This window comes from Hoplias malabaricus, chromosome 9, assembly GCF_029633855.1.
Source record: "Hoplias malabaricus isolate fHopMal1 chromosome 9, fHopMal1.hap1, whole genome shotgun sequence".
NCBI lineage: Eukaryota > Metazoa > Chordata > Actinopteri > Characiformes > Erythrinidae > Hoplias > Hoplias malabaricus.
This window is the reverse complement of record NC_089808.1, coordinates 1,624,090-1,639,507: the sequence shown is the minus strand read 5'-3', so window position 1 is coordinate 1,639,507 and position 15,418 is coordinate 1,624,090. Positions and strand designations below refer to the sequence as shown.

The following is a 15,418-nucleotide window of genomic DNA, read 5'->3' as shown; positions in this document are numbered from 1 at the left end:
CAATACACCCCCATGGTCACGATAACAAAAACACAAAAGAACTGAAGCAAGCTCAGTATAATTGCTCTGTGCACTGGATATTACCATATTGTATCGTTCGTGATAGTGACATTCTGACTGTAATGGCATCATGTAGTTACCCATAATTTGCTCAAAAACCGATGTACAATAACACATGTTATTATGTAAGAAATGGAAAGAGGCCTATAATAACAAAAGTATATGCCATATATATAACACTTCTGAATGTTTTAAACTGTTACATTTGAGTAAAATAAAACTTTTAAGAAATATAACCATTTAATATAAATTAATTTATATTCATTCATTCATTATCTGTAACCCTTATCCAGTTCAGGGTCGCGGTGGGTCCAGAGCCTACCTGGAATCATTGGGCGCAAGGCGGGAATACACCCTGGAGGGGGCGCCAGTCCTACACAGGGCGACACATACTCACACATTCACACCTACAGACACTTGAGTCACTAATCCACCTACCAACATGTGTTTTTGGACTGTGGGAGGAAACCGGAGCACCCGGAGGATACCCACGCAGACACAGGGAGAACACACCACACTCCTCACAGACAGTCACCCGGAGGAAACCCACGCGGACAGAGAACACACCACAAGAACTGAATCACAAAACCACTTTTTTCTTTTTTACAAACGAGCTCTGCGTTACAGACAGACTATCAAAGACTGTAAAGAATATTAAAACATGAACCGATCTTGCTGTCACTCTAAAAGCAGATTTCCCGTGTCTCTTGCAAACAAGGTCTCCAAAGAGAATACGACAATCGTAGAGAAAATTTAAGCCGCTTCATACCAACATGAACATAAAACTGATATCGAACTGCGATGCAATGAAGAAACAAGTGATTCCTTTATAAAAACACTTAATACATTTCCATGAGTTTATTTTCTCATACATGAGAGACAGGAACCTGCACTTGTCTTTTGTTTTATAACAGTTTTCATAAAATAAAAATATTTTGAGCAGTCAGACAAGTCCCTGAATCATTCTCAGCGGCCAGAGTGATGTAAAAGTCAAACTAATTTCAACCTGGCCGTTCAGACAGAGTCGCATCTCCACAGATCAGACTTCAGTGACCCAAATCTGACATATGACAGTGACTTTAAAAATTCTGATTAATTGTGGATTTGTGCTGTTCACACAGCCACACAAACGACACATCTGTGTCACATATGTTCACACAGCTTGTTAAAGTGGTTTAATCATAAGTCTCAATTAAAATTTACGCTCATTTGATGCTCCTTTTTAAATCTCTCTCAAATCTTGTCTGTTTAATTATTTTAGATTTATATTATTGGTTACTGTTCTGTTAACTCAGGTCTTGAAACCAAATCTCACACACCCTCAAAGAGCACAACCTAGAGGTATAATCCACCAGATCAGGGTAGAGGATGTTCTTTCCGAACGACCCGATCAGCAGGAGAAACCCTCAGCTTCGTACACAAATCAATAGCATAAACTAATGCAGCTGCCTTTGTTTTTTCTCATTTATCCGGTCAAGCTTTGGCCACAGTTCCAATTTCTCAACTGCTTTTTCTAACACCAAGGACTACATTTGCTTATTCAAAACAAACCTGAGTACTATTGACATGTATTATATATATGACAGATACATCAGCATGAACAGTGGAGAACCACTCTGTTCTCTGCTAATAATTAATGTAAGAATAAACCTTGGGTATTGACAGCCTCAAACATCTGTTCATTATTAATGCAGAGAGTCTATAGTACAACTGCAGCAAAGATTTTTTTCCCACAGACGAGGGCATAGAGCCAAGACCAGAACTCCAGCTTACTAGCCTTCATCAGCGTGTATCCGAGAAAAAACTAATACCCCAGATGTCAGGAACACAGTTGTTGTTGTTGGTGTGTGTGTGTGTAAGCATGCAGTACCACACAGCCGAGTGATGCTCTTCTTTCTCAAGTCCTGAGGTCTCTCACTACAGCTCAGGCAACCACAGCTATATTAATAAAAACAGCAGTAAAACACCAGTGCAAAAAGAAACCATTTATTCTTCGTTGAAACAATTTATTCAGGGAAGTGGCATATTTTGTTCAATGTGGCTATTTAAAGGCACAATATGCACAGTAGCCTATATACACTGAGATGAGATATGAGACAGGGAAAAGAAATTCATCTTCATGAATTATGAAGCAAAAAGGCCAATTCATTTCCCCTTACCGCTTTCACTTGACAAGATCTATGCTACAGAGAAAGAACCTCACTTTTAAAGCAGAACTCTTATATCCCCGTCACATCAATCCTCAAGAATTACACGTGTTATACATCAGCTAAAGCCCCATTATTAGAGGAAAGTATCTTGTCGCATGTTAGAAAAATATCTAAATGACAATACTGTATTGCACTGAATATAACTTTGCAGTTAAATTAATTTTAACTTGCATTTGTGGATGCAATGACTAACCATATTCACAGACAACTGTCTTGGAAAGTGTTTGAGCCCATGCAAGGGTTTCCTACAGAACCACGTCAGTTTTTAAATACAGTGCCACCTGAGGGCACAAAGAACGCAGCCAGCCAGTATTCGTTTGAGGCCTTATCCCTTGCATTAAGAGATTTCTTCAGATTCTCTGAATATTTTAATGTAATATTACGTACCATAGATGATGAAACACCCAGGTTCATTGTGAAAGACTACACGGGCAACGAGTAAAACAGTTTAAGAACAATATTTCTCAATGTAAATTGCGAAGTAGTGCACTCCTCTGTTCATTAATTTAAAATTTGCCGGCCAATCACCACGAGCAGTGGAAAAATGTCAAAGTTCTAGTTCAGTAAAGCGACGCAGTGTTCCCCGCCACATGCTGTTTATCCCTCTCTCCTGCATGGAAGTATTGATTAGCAGGCAGCAGACACTCATTTTCAACTCTCTGAGAGAGAGAGAGAGAGAGAGAGAGAGAGAGAGAGAGAGAGAGAGAGAGAGAGAGAGAGAGAGAGAGAGAGAGAATGACAAAGCGTGTGTTTATTAAAAAGGTAATTATTACCTTGGCTAGCTCACATCACTCAAACACAGCAGCCATTATGCAAATAACAGTGCTTCCCAAGCCCTGAGGAGGCACCCGAATTCAAAAACATTACGCTGGTAGAATGCTTAAATAAGGAAAGTCATTTACATGTGCCACAAGCAAAGCCTATATTCAGAATAACAGCCAAATTACAACCCAAGGGTAAAAATTTGAATCAAATCGAAGCATTTCCATTGAGTCAATATTCAGAATTACAGGAGACCCAGGTTTTTATGGGAGGTCTGTTAATATCCACCCCAGCCACTAAATTAAAAGCAAACAATATATGTGTGTGTCTGTCTCTTGTTGCTCTCATTAAAACAGGGCAATTTAGCAGGCAGTTATCTTTGTAAAACAAACACTTTATCTGAACTCCCAGTAAAAGCCATACCCTCAAGTGGTCTCTCCAGACACACACACACACCACACTGTCATCAGCTCTCATAAGCGATGAACAGTATCAGTACCCAATCTTCACACATTCACACAAGTGTGTACACACACCCACCACTCCCCACCCACATATTCTTTCCTTATCTTGTACTCCCCCACCTTGTTGGTGCTAGGATCCAGGGGAGGGGTGTGATCTTTCAAATGCATGGATATGTGAATTTAACATGTCGTAAACGTAATTAATTCAGTATTTAAAGGCATCTTAAAAACGTTGAATGTAATTCCGAACTGCAGACGACAAGTCACAGGAAGACGACGAAGTGTTGCATTTCTCTTTAAAAGGCCAATCCCAGCAAATCATCATTCCTTTTTAATACAAGACTGTGGAAAACCTTATCAGAAGAAACAACGTCTTCAACAAAGATGGAACCATTTTATTTGCTGCTCCAAAACCACCAACAAACCCTGATGTGTAAATAAAAGCGCAATCCTAAAATTGCACCCTTCTAGTGAAGGAATTCACCACGTTATTAAGTGTATCCTGTTGCTCACACAGATGTTGAAAGGTGTCAAGATTATGTGCAATATCCATGAAAACAACACCACCAATGCCCATGGGCGTCACGTCACTAAATCATTAAATTAATGTTTACAGGGCTGACCACAATCAAATTCTCACAGCAAATTTATAAAATGGTTGCCTACAAGTTAGAGTAGGTTAATTGTTTCTAAGCTCTACGGTAGAATTAGGGATTGCAGACTTGAATCTACATTAAATAATCAAACAAAAACGGGAACAGGAACGTTCCTCTGGTCATAGCTGAAGATAAAATGGTACAGTGGTGTAAGGTTTTTTTTTTTAATGAGCCCAACCCTCAAGAAATATTTTACACTAGATTCAAAATGCTGGAGAGGATGTGGAGCAGTACGTGTAAATCAATATCATATTTTCTGGAAGTGCAGAATAATTCTAACTAAAAAAAAACCCAAATCTACAACCAGAAATTGGTTAAAAATACCATCGCCACAAACAAAATATTACTATTATATAAATAAGACTATATTTGATATACAGGCTGACCAATTTATTAGGTAATGGACAAACTGGGTTGAATATGTTGACAGAAGAAGGTGGAATGATTTGCTGAGTACGATCAATTAATGACTGGCTAGAAACACAGCGAATGAAGAGGAAGTTCCCAATTAAAACAAGGAACTCAGGCTTAAAGCAGTAATATACGGAAGGTCAAACACAGCCCAGTTCAGACCCAGTGTGCTTCAAGCAGGTGCTCCAACACTCAAGCCCATGCTGTAACAGAAGACTCAGAGAGATCCCAATACTAGGACAACCATTTTAGTCAACTACTACGACTCATTAAAAAACACCAAGGAGCTGATTCAAAGTCTGCTGTTCTCTCTGCGGTCCTCAAAACTTGTGTCATGTCCTCAATCATTCCACTGTCACCATTTTCTAGTCTCACACACTGCGCTTTTGTGCCTCTCTACCGCGTTCTCCATCACGCTCACTCTAACATCCATATATCTCACCCTCTCTCCCTTGCTCCCTCAAATGCATCACAACTGCAAATTGTACATTCGGTATCTGGGCCACTGGTGGGAGTGACTCAGAGCATCTCTCAGACACACACACACACCCCTAGCATGAGTGTGTCGTCATGATCAGCACTATTAGTGCGTCCTCCACTTCTTGGCCACTGTCTGGTCCCTAGACGGCCTTCAAAGTGTCCTTGGAGTTTTAAAAACTGCCTTTATACACCCAACGAGAGAGAGAAATAAAAAAAAATAATAATAAAAAAAGGGAGGGGGGGAAGAGAAAAAAAAAAAAGAAAAAAAATGGGGGGAGGCCAAATTTTCGGTTGCAAACCATCCAAACTGGCATAAAACCAGAAAATAATTATTTTGACAAAGGAAACAGGTGTATTAAACTGGTTCATACAAAAAAAGACAAATTAAAGCATACAAATAATTTAATGTTAATAAAAATTAAGAAAAATAAAATCATATTCCAGCAGCAGGTAATGTGGCAGTCACACATCTCCAGGGACCTGTGTGAGGTTGTGGGTTCGATTCCTGCTCCGGGTGACTGTCTGTGAGGAGTGTGGTGTGTTCTCCCTGTGTCTGTATGGGTTTCCTCCGGGTGACTGTCTGTGAGGAGTGTGGTGTGTTCTCCCTGTGTCTGCGTGGGTTTCCTCCGGGTGACTGTCTGTGAGGAGTGTGGTGTGTTCTCCCTGTGTCTGCGTGGGTTTCCTCCGGGTGACTCTGGGAGGAGTGTGGTGTGTTTTCCCTGTGTCTGTGTGGGTTTCCTCCGGGTGACTGTCTGTGAGGAGTGTGGTGTGTTCTCCCTGTGTCTGCGTGGGTTTCCTCCAGGTGACTCTGGGAGGAGTGTGGTGTGTTCTCCCCGTGTCCACGTGGGTTTCCTCCAGGTGCTCCGGTTTCCTCACACAGTCCAAAAACACACGTTGGTAGGTGGATTGGCGACTCCGTAGTGACCGTAGGTCTGAATGTGTGAGTGTGTGTTGCCCTGTAAAGGACTGGCGCCCCCTCCAGGGTGTATTCCTGCCGTGCGCCCAATGATTCCAGGTAGACTCTGGACCCACTGCGATCCTGAACTGGATAAGGGTTACAGATAATGAATGAATGGAAAAGCATATTCCCTAAGCAGTAAAAGATTTTTAAATTCAGTTTATAAATTCTGAACGGCTTAAGATTAAAAAAAATACTGAATGGCTTCTCTATGTTGTTGTATTCAAACAGAAATCAAGGTTAAAACATTCCTTATAAATGTGAATGAATGGAGGTAAAATGATGCAGACGGGTAAAAGTTAAAAGTACAGATAAGTGGAGCAGCCAGGGATGTGCACATAGAGCAGCTGCACCTAAAATTAAATGTTATCTGAAGACTGAAGAGGGGAAACATATACAGAACTGTACATTAGCAGTGTTAAAGCTCGTCACTGTAGAGGCAAAGTAAGTCACTAAAGAAGACTTTTTTAATGAACTCCTGAAAATAGCTATCCACCAATACAAATAAAATGGAGAATGGAATGGTTAATCCTAATGGTTACCGATGGTAGACATGAGGTGCTCACACTGAAACTCTTCAATGTTAGATGACAGTGTCAAGTTAGTTTCCTGATTAATTTGCACAATGTACCAGTTGTCTAGACGGCTAGCTCTTAATTTACCCAATGAAAAAGCTGTCATCACAACCACTGCCACCTCTGAGACACCTGGCAGGAGCCTCTCCAGTTCAAATACGAACTGCATGAACTGAGGAGTGAATGGTGCACAATTAAATACTGCTCATATGCTGCAAATTGCTAGCAGTCTATAACGTGAGCCCTTTTAAATTTCGTAGATGTTTACCAGGAAGTTTCCTGTAAATAACGCTTGGTCTCCATGGCATAATTAAAGGATCAGAACGAATGTAAAACACATTGTTTCAAAACAAACACCACTGGGGTAGCTAGTCACCAGTGTTCTTTCTGTGCATGTGTACACAACAAATCTTAATTACTATATTGTGTGTCTCATTTGATAGCTGATTTGTTGCCATAAATCAAACTAAAGTATAGGAGACTTTAAAGACTTTAAAAAGGTCAAGAACGCCTTGCTTCCCACAGACCCTGCAGGAGTTGGAGAGCACCTGGGAGGATCTGTATTTGGGCCAGTGCATTTAATCAGTGTGCATTATTAAGCGATGTGCCCACATCTACACTGCACTCTCAGCTGCCATATATCATTAGGGTGTGTGTCTGTTTAAAGGTTGAGAGAGTAAAAGAGGAGCGCTATTTTCATTATCATATGTGCACCGGAGCATGTATATCACCTTGCGGAAATCTGTAATGTTGTGTGTCTCACCTCATTGCCGTACATCATTAGGTGGTGTGTGGTAATGAGAGCTTTGAAGACCACCACCCAGCTGCTGTTCACTGTCCGTTCAAACAGAGTGTCAGCCAGCTGGGGCACATTCACGTTCATCTCATTGGTGCAGTGGATCAAGTCTGGAATAAAAAGTATGTACAACACACGTCACAAACGCGGTAGCACGCTTTCAAGGAGAGCAACAGATTCAGATGCATTATGATTAAACTGCACACACAAACATTTACAGAACATTCAAAAATTCATGAACAATGACACATGGCTGCGTAATTTCCCTGTGTACACACACACACACACCTCCACCCCACCACACATACACCCCCCCACCACACACACACACACACACACACACACTTTGGGCATTTAAAGCACAGACTCTCAAAACGTCCATCAAAACTTCTGTCACATTATCCCTTACAAATTCTTACTGTTTTGATTAAAATTAGTACAACATGCAGTTTATGTTCACTTTATTTCATTAACCTTCATTAAAACTAATTATTAAATTATTCACTAAACACACTGGTAGACCTGCAAGCACTGGTTCCATGGTTTGGAGAGCACTACTATATCCATCCCTGGCTGGCATTCAAGGCAGCCTTGTTTATGAAATAGCATAGACTTTGTGTTTACTGTACATATCTTCTTCATGCATATTAGGTGTTTGAGTAGTACTGATCCCATTTGTAGTCTCACTTTTTAAAATGAGTGATTATAAATTGTCCGAAAGAAACCAAAGGTTGCAATATCAGTTATGAATATTAAGGGGGGGGGGGTGTATTGTGCACTTCATTGTGTTCCTCAGCAACTGGATTTAAATGTTTTTCACAACTCTCCCTCTCTCCCCATAGGAAGGAAAACAACAGGTACTTAGAAGGCAACCTTTACAATGATCATATGGTTAAAACATTTCTTCTCACACAGTTTGAGAGAAAAAAAAAAAAAAAAAAATTATGCAACCACACACACACACAAACAACTACAGAGGACTTGTCTGTAAAGGTCCTGTGGGCCTGCCAGTCGTTTTAATTAGGAGCTCTAAACTAGTGCAGGTCCCAGTTGGAGAAATGACTAATCACAGCTATCAGCTATCACCCAGACGAGAGACCACAGTCAAAAAATTAGAGCTACTGCAATTGTGTATAGCAACAATGGCTTGTAAAAGTTGAAACTCTGCAATTTGATACACTGAGTTAATAGCATGGTGACTGATAGGTCAGGGTACCGTATAATATCAAATCTTAATGCACACAGACTTAAAGGTTTGCATAAATTTGTCTTTCATTTACACTTCCTCCATATTCTAAGGTTATTAAATCACACAGCCTACTTGCGGGTGTGAAGAAGAGCGAGGCATCCATGTAAAAATGTATTATTAATAATGTGGTCTGTCTATCCCTCTCTGGCCTTGTACTGCAGTCCTATTTTTCCCTCCTCTACTTCTCTTTCTCTCTTGCCTTCTCTGACTGTGAAGAGGAGTCTGAGAGTTGATTGGTTCCTGGGGGGAGGACAAGAATAAAGGAGAGGGAGAGAGAGAAGGAGAGTGAGAGAGGGTGGACGTGCTGGCTTAATAGCGCAAGTATAACACACATAGATGTTATTGATCACAGAGTCAGTTGTCTAAAACTGAGACAGACGGTTTAAAGGGGGAAAAAAATTGGTGAGGGGGACTGGGAGAGAGGGACCGGAAGAAGGGCAGAGAGAGGGAGGAAAGAGACACTACTGCACTGACGATAATGTTGTAGGTAATCTTGTAGGAGTGATGATGCATGCCTGATTTCCCACAGTCTGGGCCAAAGCCCTGAGACACTGCGCAAATCCACCAGTCTCTGATTTGTCTCTCTCTCTCATACACACACACACACACAAAGATAAGCCTGCAGCACAAGGCAGTGCAATTCACTCCAATGCGCACACTCAAAAATCCACTTGTTCTCATTTCTAAAAACAGAGACAAACACATGAAAAGATCTGATTTGTTCTCTCCTGACAGTAATATCTGAGCTCCGAGTACTTGACTCAGAGTTCCTTTGCTATGTCACACTGGACAGTACTAGCGCATTCAATTTTTGATTTTCATAAACCTGATTACAGCAAAGTTATTACTGTCGATGTCCAAAGAAAAACGCATGTTTCCATGTTCAGTATACTCCATCACCTGAACACATGAGCTAGTGCTGGGCAGTACGAGCCCAAGTCAATATCATGATCATCTGTACATTTTACCACGATTATTTTGTTTTTGAATTTTTGACTTTCGTAGTTCAGTGACGAGGTTTTCACTGTAAATACGCTCCAGTGTTAAAGCCGGGATATTTTTTCTAATGTTCCTGGGATCTTTGAGCACTCTTATAATTTTGTAAAACAGTAATTTTGTAATTGGTGTGCGATTGCGCTTTGGCTGAAACCTCTTTTTGTTCAGTGGCATCTTAATTATAGTCAAAACACAGCAGATCCACACCACAGACACTGTTTTTGTTTGGTATGAGCTGCACGAGTCGCTTGGTCAGCCTCTGTTTTGGTTGCGTCCATGTGGCAGAATCACAAGACTACAGCTCGGTAGAATGGGTTTTTAAAAAGGGACTCTATATGAAGTGGGGACCGAATAAAGTTTAATAAATAAATAAAAGTTAATAGCAATTTATATAAATCAATATAGACAATAAGGTCGATTAGAAGTTCTGAATGTCAATTTGGATTCTATTTCGATTAACTGCCCAGCCCTATCAGCAAATTACATGATGAATGGACCAATAGAAATTCTCCAAAATTACTTGGAATAAACATTTTACATTGACTTTCACTGAAAGTTAAGTTTTTTCCTCCTTCTCCTATAAAGTTACAACCTCTTTGGAAGTACAGGGGGCCCTCGGCTTGCGACGTTGATCCGTTCCTACGTCGCTTCGTAAACCGGTGCAAGTCGGAACATACGTACATACTGTAAGCACTTATCCTATCATAACACCTGTCCTCCTCGGTCCTGAGCTGCGTCACCGTGTATTCTTCCGCCGCGCCGCACACACCAAACACGAAGTTCACGTTACGACGTTTACGACGCAAAACTACTTAAGTCGAAACAAGGCTTTATACAGTAAATGGGAGATGTGTCGTAACCACAAAACATCGTAACTCGGGACTGACGTAACCCAAGGACCTCCTGTATATGCTTTTTTCTGTAGACATCAATGATACACACTACATTACATTTGAACAGCGGTGCCGACGTATGCACAAAGGGTAGTTTTTATGACTCAACAGAACAAAAGATTTGCTGAAATGCTTTATTTTGCTGGCTGCCATCAACATGTCATTGTCTTTCTCTGTAATGAGTGGTGGCAGGGTATTGAACAGAGTTTGAGAGTGATAGCTTATGTTTAGAGGCTCGTCTTAAGCTCAGTAAACTGTTCCAAAATGTTTTTAAAAACTGCACTGTTACAAATGTATATCACATGATTAAAAAAAACAATACTGATTTTATTTATAATAATTTTTCATGTATAAAAAAAATAAAACAGTGCATGTGGGCAAAAATGCTGCACACTCAGACAGATTGTGAGAAATATGAATCCTATCAGAACACAGGCCTCACAGCATGCATGGGGAGGTGTGTGCTTAACAGCGCATGACTAGTGTACACAAAAAGGCATAGCCGGTAGCAGAGGCACTACAAATTATGTCAGAAGGTCATCACAGACCCATACAGACTGAGCCTGATCTCTGGGGTCACAAGGTCACTACTCTGCTTGTGTTGCACTGCCTGGTGGTGTGTAGCTGCATGAGAGGACCATTGTTGCGGCAAAACAGAACAAGCTTTGGACAGTTTCAGTACCAGACTGGTCCTGATACCACTCTTAAAAGAACAAAAACAAAATAAACCTTGAAAATCTCCCTTAAGGTCAAGACAATATGCAAATGATCCATATCATAACCAATCAAACATTAGAAATGAGCAATTCAATTATCTCTTCCTACCACGTTAACAGATGAGTGTTATGCAACAGAACTAAAAGAAGAGGGAGCAGGTGTTTAGTCCGTATGATTTGCCCCTACCCTCCTCACTTCTTCTTGATTAGTTTTGCATTTTAAAAAGGGTAAGAATTGTTTAATGAGAATGATTTGGACAAAATTTGCTTCTTTAAACAAGAAAGAAAAGGTTATTTCTGTTCACACATCTCCAAGCGACATTACAGAGTCTCAGCAGCTGCTGAAAGCCACAGGCAAGGTGAAGACTGGATGTAATATATCAGTTACGACACAAAGCTCTTCTGAATCACTAGAGTGGCTCAATATTGGGATTTAACCAATCTTTAATACAAAGATGATTACACACAAATCGGTCATCATTCAAGCCAAGCAGAAGCTTATCTCTTCTCTCTGTCAGTCACACACACACACTCACTCATGTAGTTAAACCTGTCCACAATATAAAGGCTATTTCCACACCAAAGTAACTGACAGATTAGCCTAAATATCCATTTTCTCTGATATTATGCTACATCCCCAGTGTTAACTTGCAAATCTCAAGAAAAAAAAAAATAGGTCCCACAAACTGCTGCACAAACAAAACATTTGTGATGTTTGTGTGCATCCCATTGGATTTTTCTAGACATATTTTTCTGCCTCTAGTACTATAACTTGTGTTTATTTTATGCACCCTTCTCACTAGCTTTTGATAGAACTCAAAGCAAAAAAACAAAAAAAAACAAAAGTTTGATATGTAGCAACTGGTCTGAATCACAATATAGAGGCAAAATATCAGAGTCTGAGCCTCTCCCAACACTACACAACTTTCCCTCCGACTAACTCATACTGCACCAGAGTCCACAGACTACAGCCAACCAGCACAGACTCTGGCAGACTGGAATTATGGGTTGAAAGTGGGCCAAAAGTCGTATAGCGGAACCCCAGCTTAAGCCATCCTTAATTACCAGAGAACCATTAGATATTTATAATAGTGCAAAAAAAAAAACAAGGGACAGAAAAGGATATTATATAAAGGACATTAAGGATTCTTTAAAAAATAACAATAATAATAAATAGGGGGATTGTATTTTTTGATGGGACAAATAGAGAAAATAAATAAATAAATAAAAAATGAAAACGTAAACACTACCTACAGATCCATATGTGATGAGACAAAGTGTTTGAGTTTAATGAGAGCATTGACTCTAAGCAACTGTCTGCTTCTATCATTTTTTTTGAAGAGGGGATGCCAAAGAGAATGCTTTTCCAAATACAAGTCTGTGTTCTCAGTGCCTTGGGAATAGCCCTGGAACCACAGCTGGCTTAAAATAGCTAGATTCCTCCTTTTGAGGGTTTGTTTGCTGTCTCTGTCTAACACCCCCTCCCTTTCCTTCTCGGCGGTGTGTCTGTGAGCTGGGAATATGGATTTTTCTAGACCATTTCTTGCTGATCTAAGATCAGGTTTGTGGTTTCACTTGTAAGGCTAACATTGAAGGTTTAAGGAAGGAAGGTGCCTCAGATCGGTGTAAAATAAGCACGAATTTGATGACGATGCCATTTTTGTAAAAAGCCTGAGCGAGATTCCTGCAGAGTGAGCTCAGCGACACGGCTCTGTGGAATACCACAACCATTCCCCAAATCCCATTCCCACATCTCCTGCTCTGCCTCTCTCTCAATCACTGCCTCTTTATACCACTTACTCCCATTCCTCTTCCCTTTTTTCTCCTTCATTTGTCTCCACAATTGCCTCCAGCTGCCTCCACAGAAGTGAAGACGTTAACAGAGATATGCATGCAAAACATTTTGGGGGTTGAAAGTGATAGAACTGTCCTCTTGCTTAAAAACAAACAATATCCTTCCTAAATTTCTGCACATGTATTTATGTATGGTCCAGTTTGCAGTACACTACAGCTACATAATCTAGACTATACCGACAGGCTGCTTTTTAAATACGTGGACTACATCGCTCTACGGTTGGAACCCAGAGCAAGCTGGGACTGAAAACGTACCCGGTTCCAGATTTGGCCATGCAGAGTCAAGCAGAGTCATGTAAGTTCCATGCAGTGGAAAAGCACCACAAGTTATTCTCATGGATCAACATATCTGATCATTAGGGTTCAAGCACTCTTTTCTTCTGAATTATAACAATAACCTTCTCCTGTGTTTGTTTAGTTTTATAGCCTGCTAGTTGCTTAATACAATATTTCAGTATAAGATTATTTATCAACCACAAGGGTACTATCTTGGCCAAACTAGTAACTGTTGGTTCTCTGTTGCAGAGTTTAACTGTAGTGCAAAGAAATGAAATAGTCAAGTATTACCAATATTTAAAAATCCAAACACAAACTTTCCCCCCATTAACGAGGTAGGGTTTTAAGGCAGAAAATAAAACAGCAAACGGTGCCAAAGACCTGTGTCGCTATAAATACTCCAACACTTGCAGCATGCATGATATAGAAGTACTACATGTTCCATGCAGTCAGTCTCCTATTAGCAAACACTGCTTGTACACTGATCTGGGAGCAGTACCATAGCCTAAAATGCAATGGTAAAAGGTTACAACTTTGAAAATAAGACAGGTCCAAGCTCTACCCACAGCAAATGTACTCACTTTGTGGGAGAGTTCAGAGTGCAACATCTGTTTGTTGACTCAGTGAAAAGTTCAATGCGGCTTGGTCAAACAGGAAAGCAAAAGCACAATGTGACCAAAAAGAGAAAAAATAATTCTGATATTCTAATTAGAAAACGGGAAACGTTTCTGATATTTCTAATAATCTCATAGGATGAACCTGTTTTACCCTCTTCCACACTTTAGTGGTATTAATGCATCTCTACTATTGAGTAGAGTAGGTCTGTTGAGAATATGGATACATAACTTTAGAGTCAAATGGATATTAGAAGATATTTACAGAAGCATTGGACAGAATTCAGGTTTCGAAAAGATATGATGGTTTATTTACTGTACTCCAGCAGAGCAAAATATTTATGTAACTCTAGGCTTCATTTTAGCATTTTTGCTGCCTTCTACAAATAAGTGTTGAGGTTGAGAAACCCCAAAATAAGGTCAATCTAATAAATTCTAATATTTAATATTCATATAATCAGTATACAACTGCATGCTCACTGTACATGAGAAATATCTGATATGTGGCATTTGATGTCAGCTACTATACCTGCATATCCCTAGCAGAAACTCTTGAATTTTTAAAAAATTTAAAAATTATAAAGTCAAGTCCAGCATTGATGGGTTCTGACCCTGAAACTAAAATAAAAGCAAAAAAATACATCTAGTGTAGGAGATTTGCGTTATCAATTTGAGGAATTTAAAGTGAAAAGAATGCACATTTAAAAAAAAAACAAAAAAAAAAAAACACTGTTGCAAAAAGATCATTTTGCAACACACACAATTTCCTAACAAGTGTTACACAAGAACAGAGCGATGAACTCAAAAGACTTATGACAGTATTAGAACCAAGATGGAAATAATGGCAGCTCAATAGAGGCTTCCCATTCCTGTTGAATTCTGGTGTCTTCACTGACATGTGTTGGAAGGGAAAGAGGAAGTGTATGCTGCTGTTAGGCTTAACTGTTATGCATTGCTTCATAAGTATTACAACATTAGCAGTAGAGTTAAAATATCACAACTCTATGGAGTAAAAAGCAAAATAAATCCATGTATTTGGACCACAAAACAGGTAGATGAGACTGTAAATACCACCAAACAAGTCTATACCATTTTCTTTCGGTTCAAACTAAATGTATATATTCCTGCAGGAATGTCGCAAAAAAGGGATGAGAATCTAAATAAAATTTTCACTTACTGACCGACTCCTGATGTTGAAACACGCATGTACGTGTAGGAACTGTTAGTTCAGCCGTATTTCACAGAGAAAACAAGGTGGCACTACTACACCGTCTGTGGTTAGTTCAGCCGTATTTCACATTCCAGTTCGTGAACTAGATTTGAAACCATTCAGTGAATTTCCATTGACGTAAACTGGTTTGTGAACAGTTGGTTCTTTAGCACAAACTGTGGCCAAATAATACAGAAACACGTTGTGTGTGTGTTTCTGGGGCTGTGTTTGGTGAGAC

General features: G+C 39.9%; 1 protein-coding gene across 7 annotated transcripts in view; it reads right to left on the bottom strand.

The window, feature by feature from the left end:
* si:ch211-200p22.4 (phosphatidylinositol-binding clathrin assembly protein) overlaps nt 1-15,418 on the bottom strand; it is a 54,041-nt gene that overhangs the window by 34,318 nt on the left and 4,305 nt on the right. For all 7 annotated transcript variants that reach the window (XM_066680398.1, XM_066680400.1, XM_066680401.1 and 4 more), the window contains exon 2: nt 7,340-7,482. In XM_066680398.1, the coding sequence (XP_066536495.1) occupies nt 7,340-7,482 (143 nt within the window). The remainder of the gene's footprint in view (nt 1-7,339; nt 7,483-15,418) is intronic.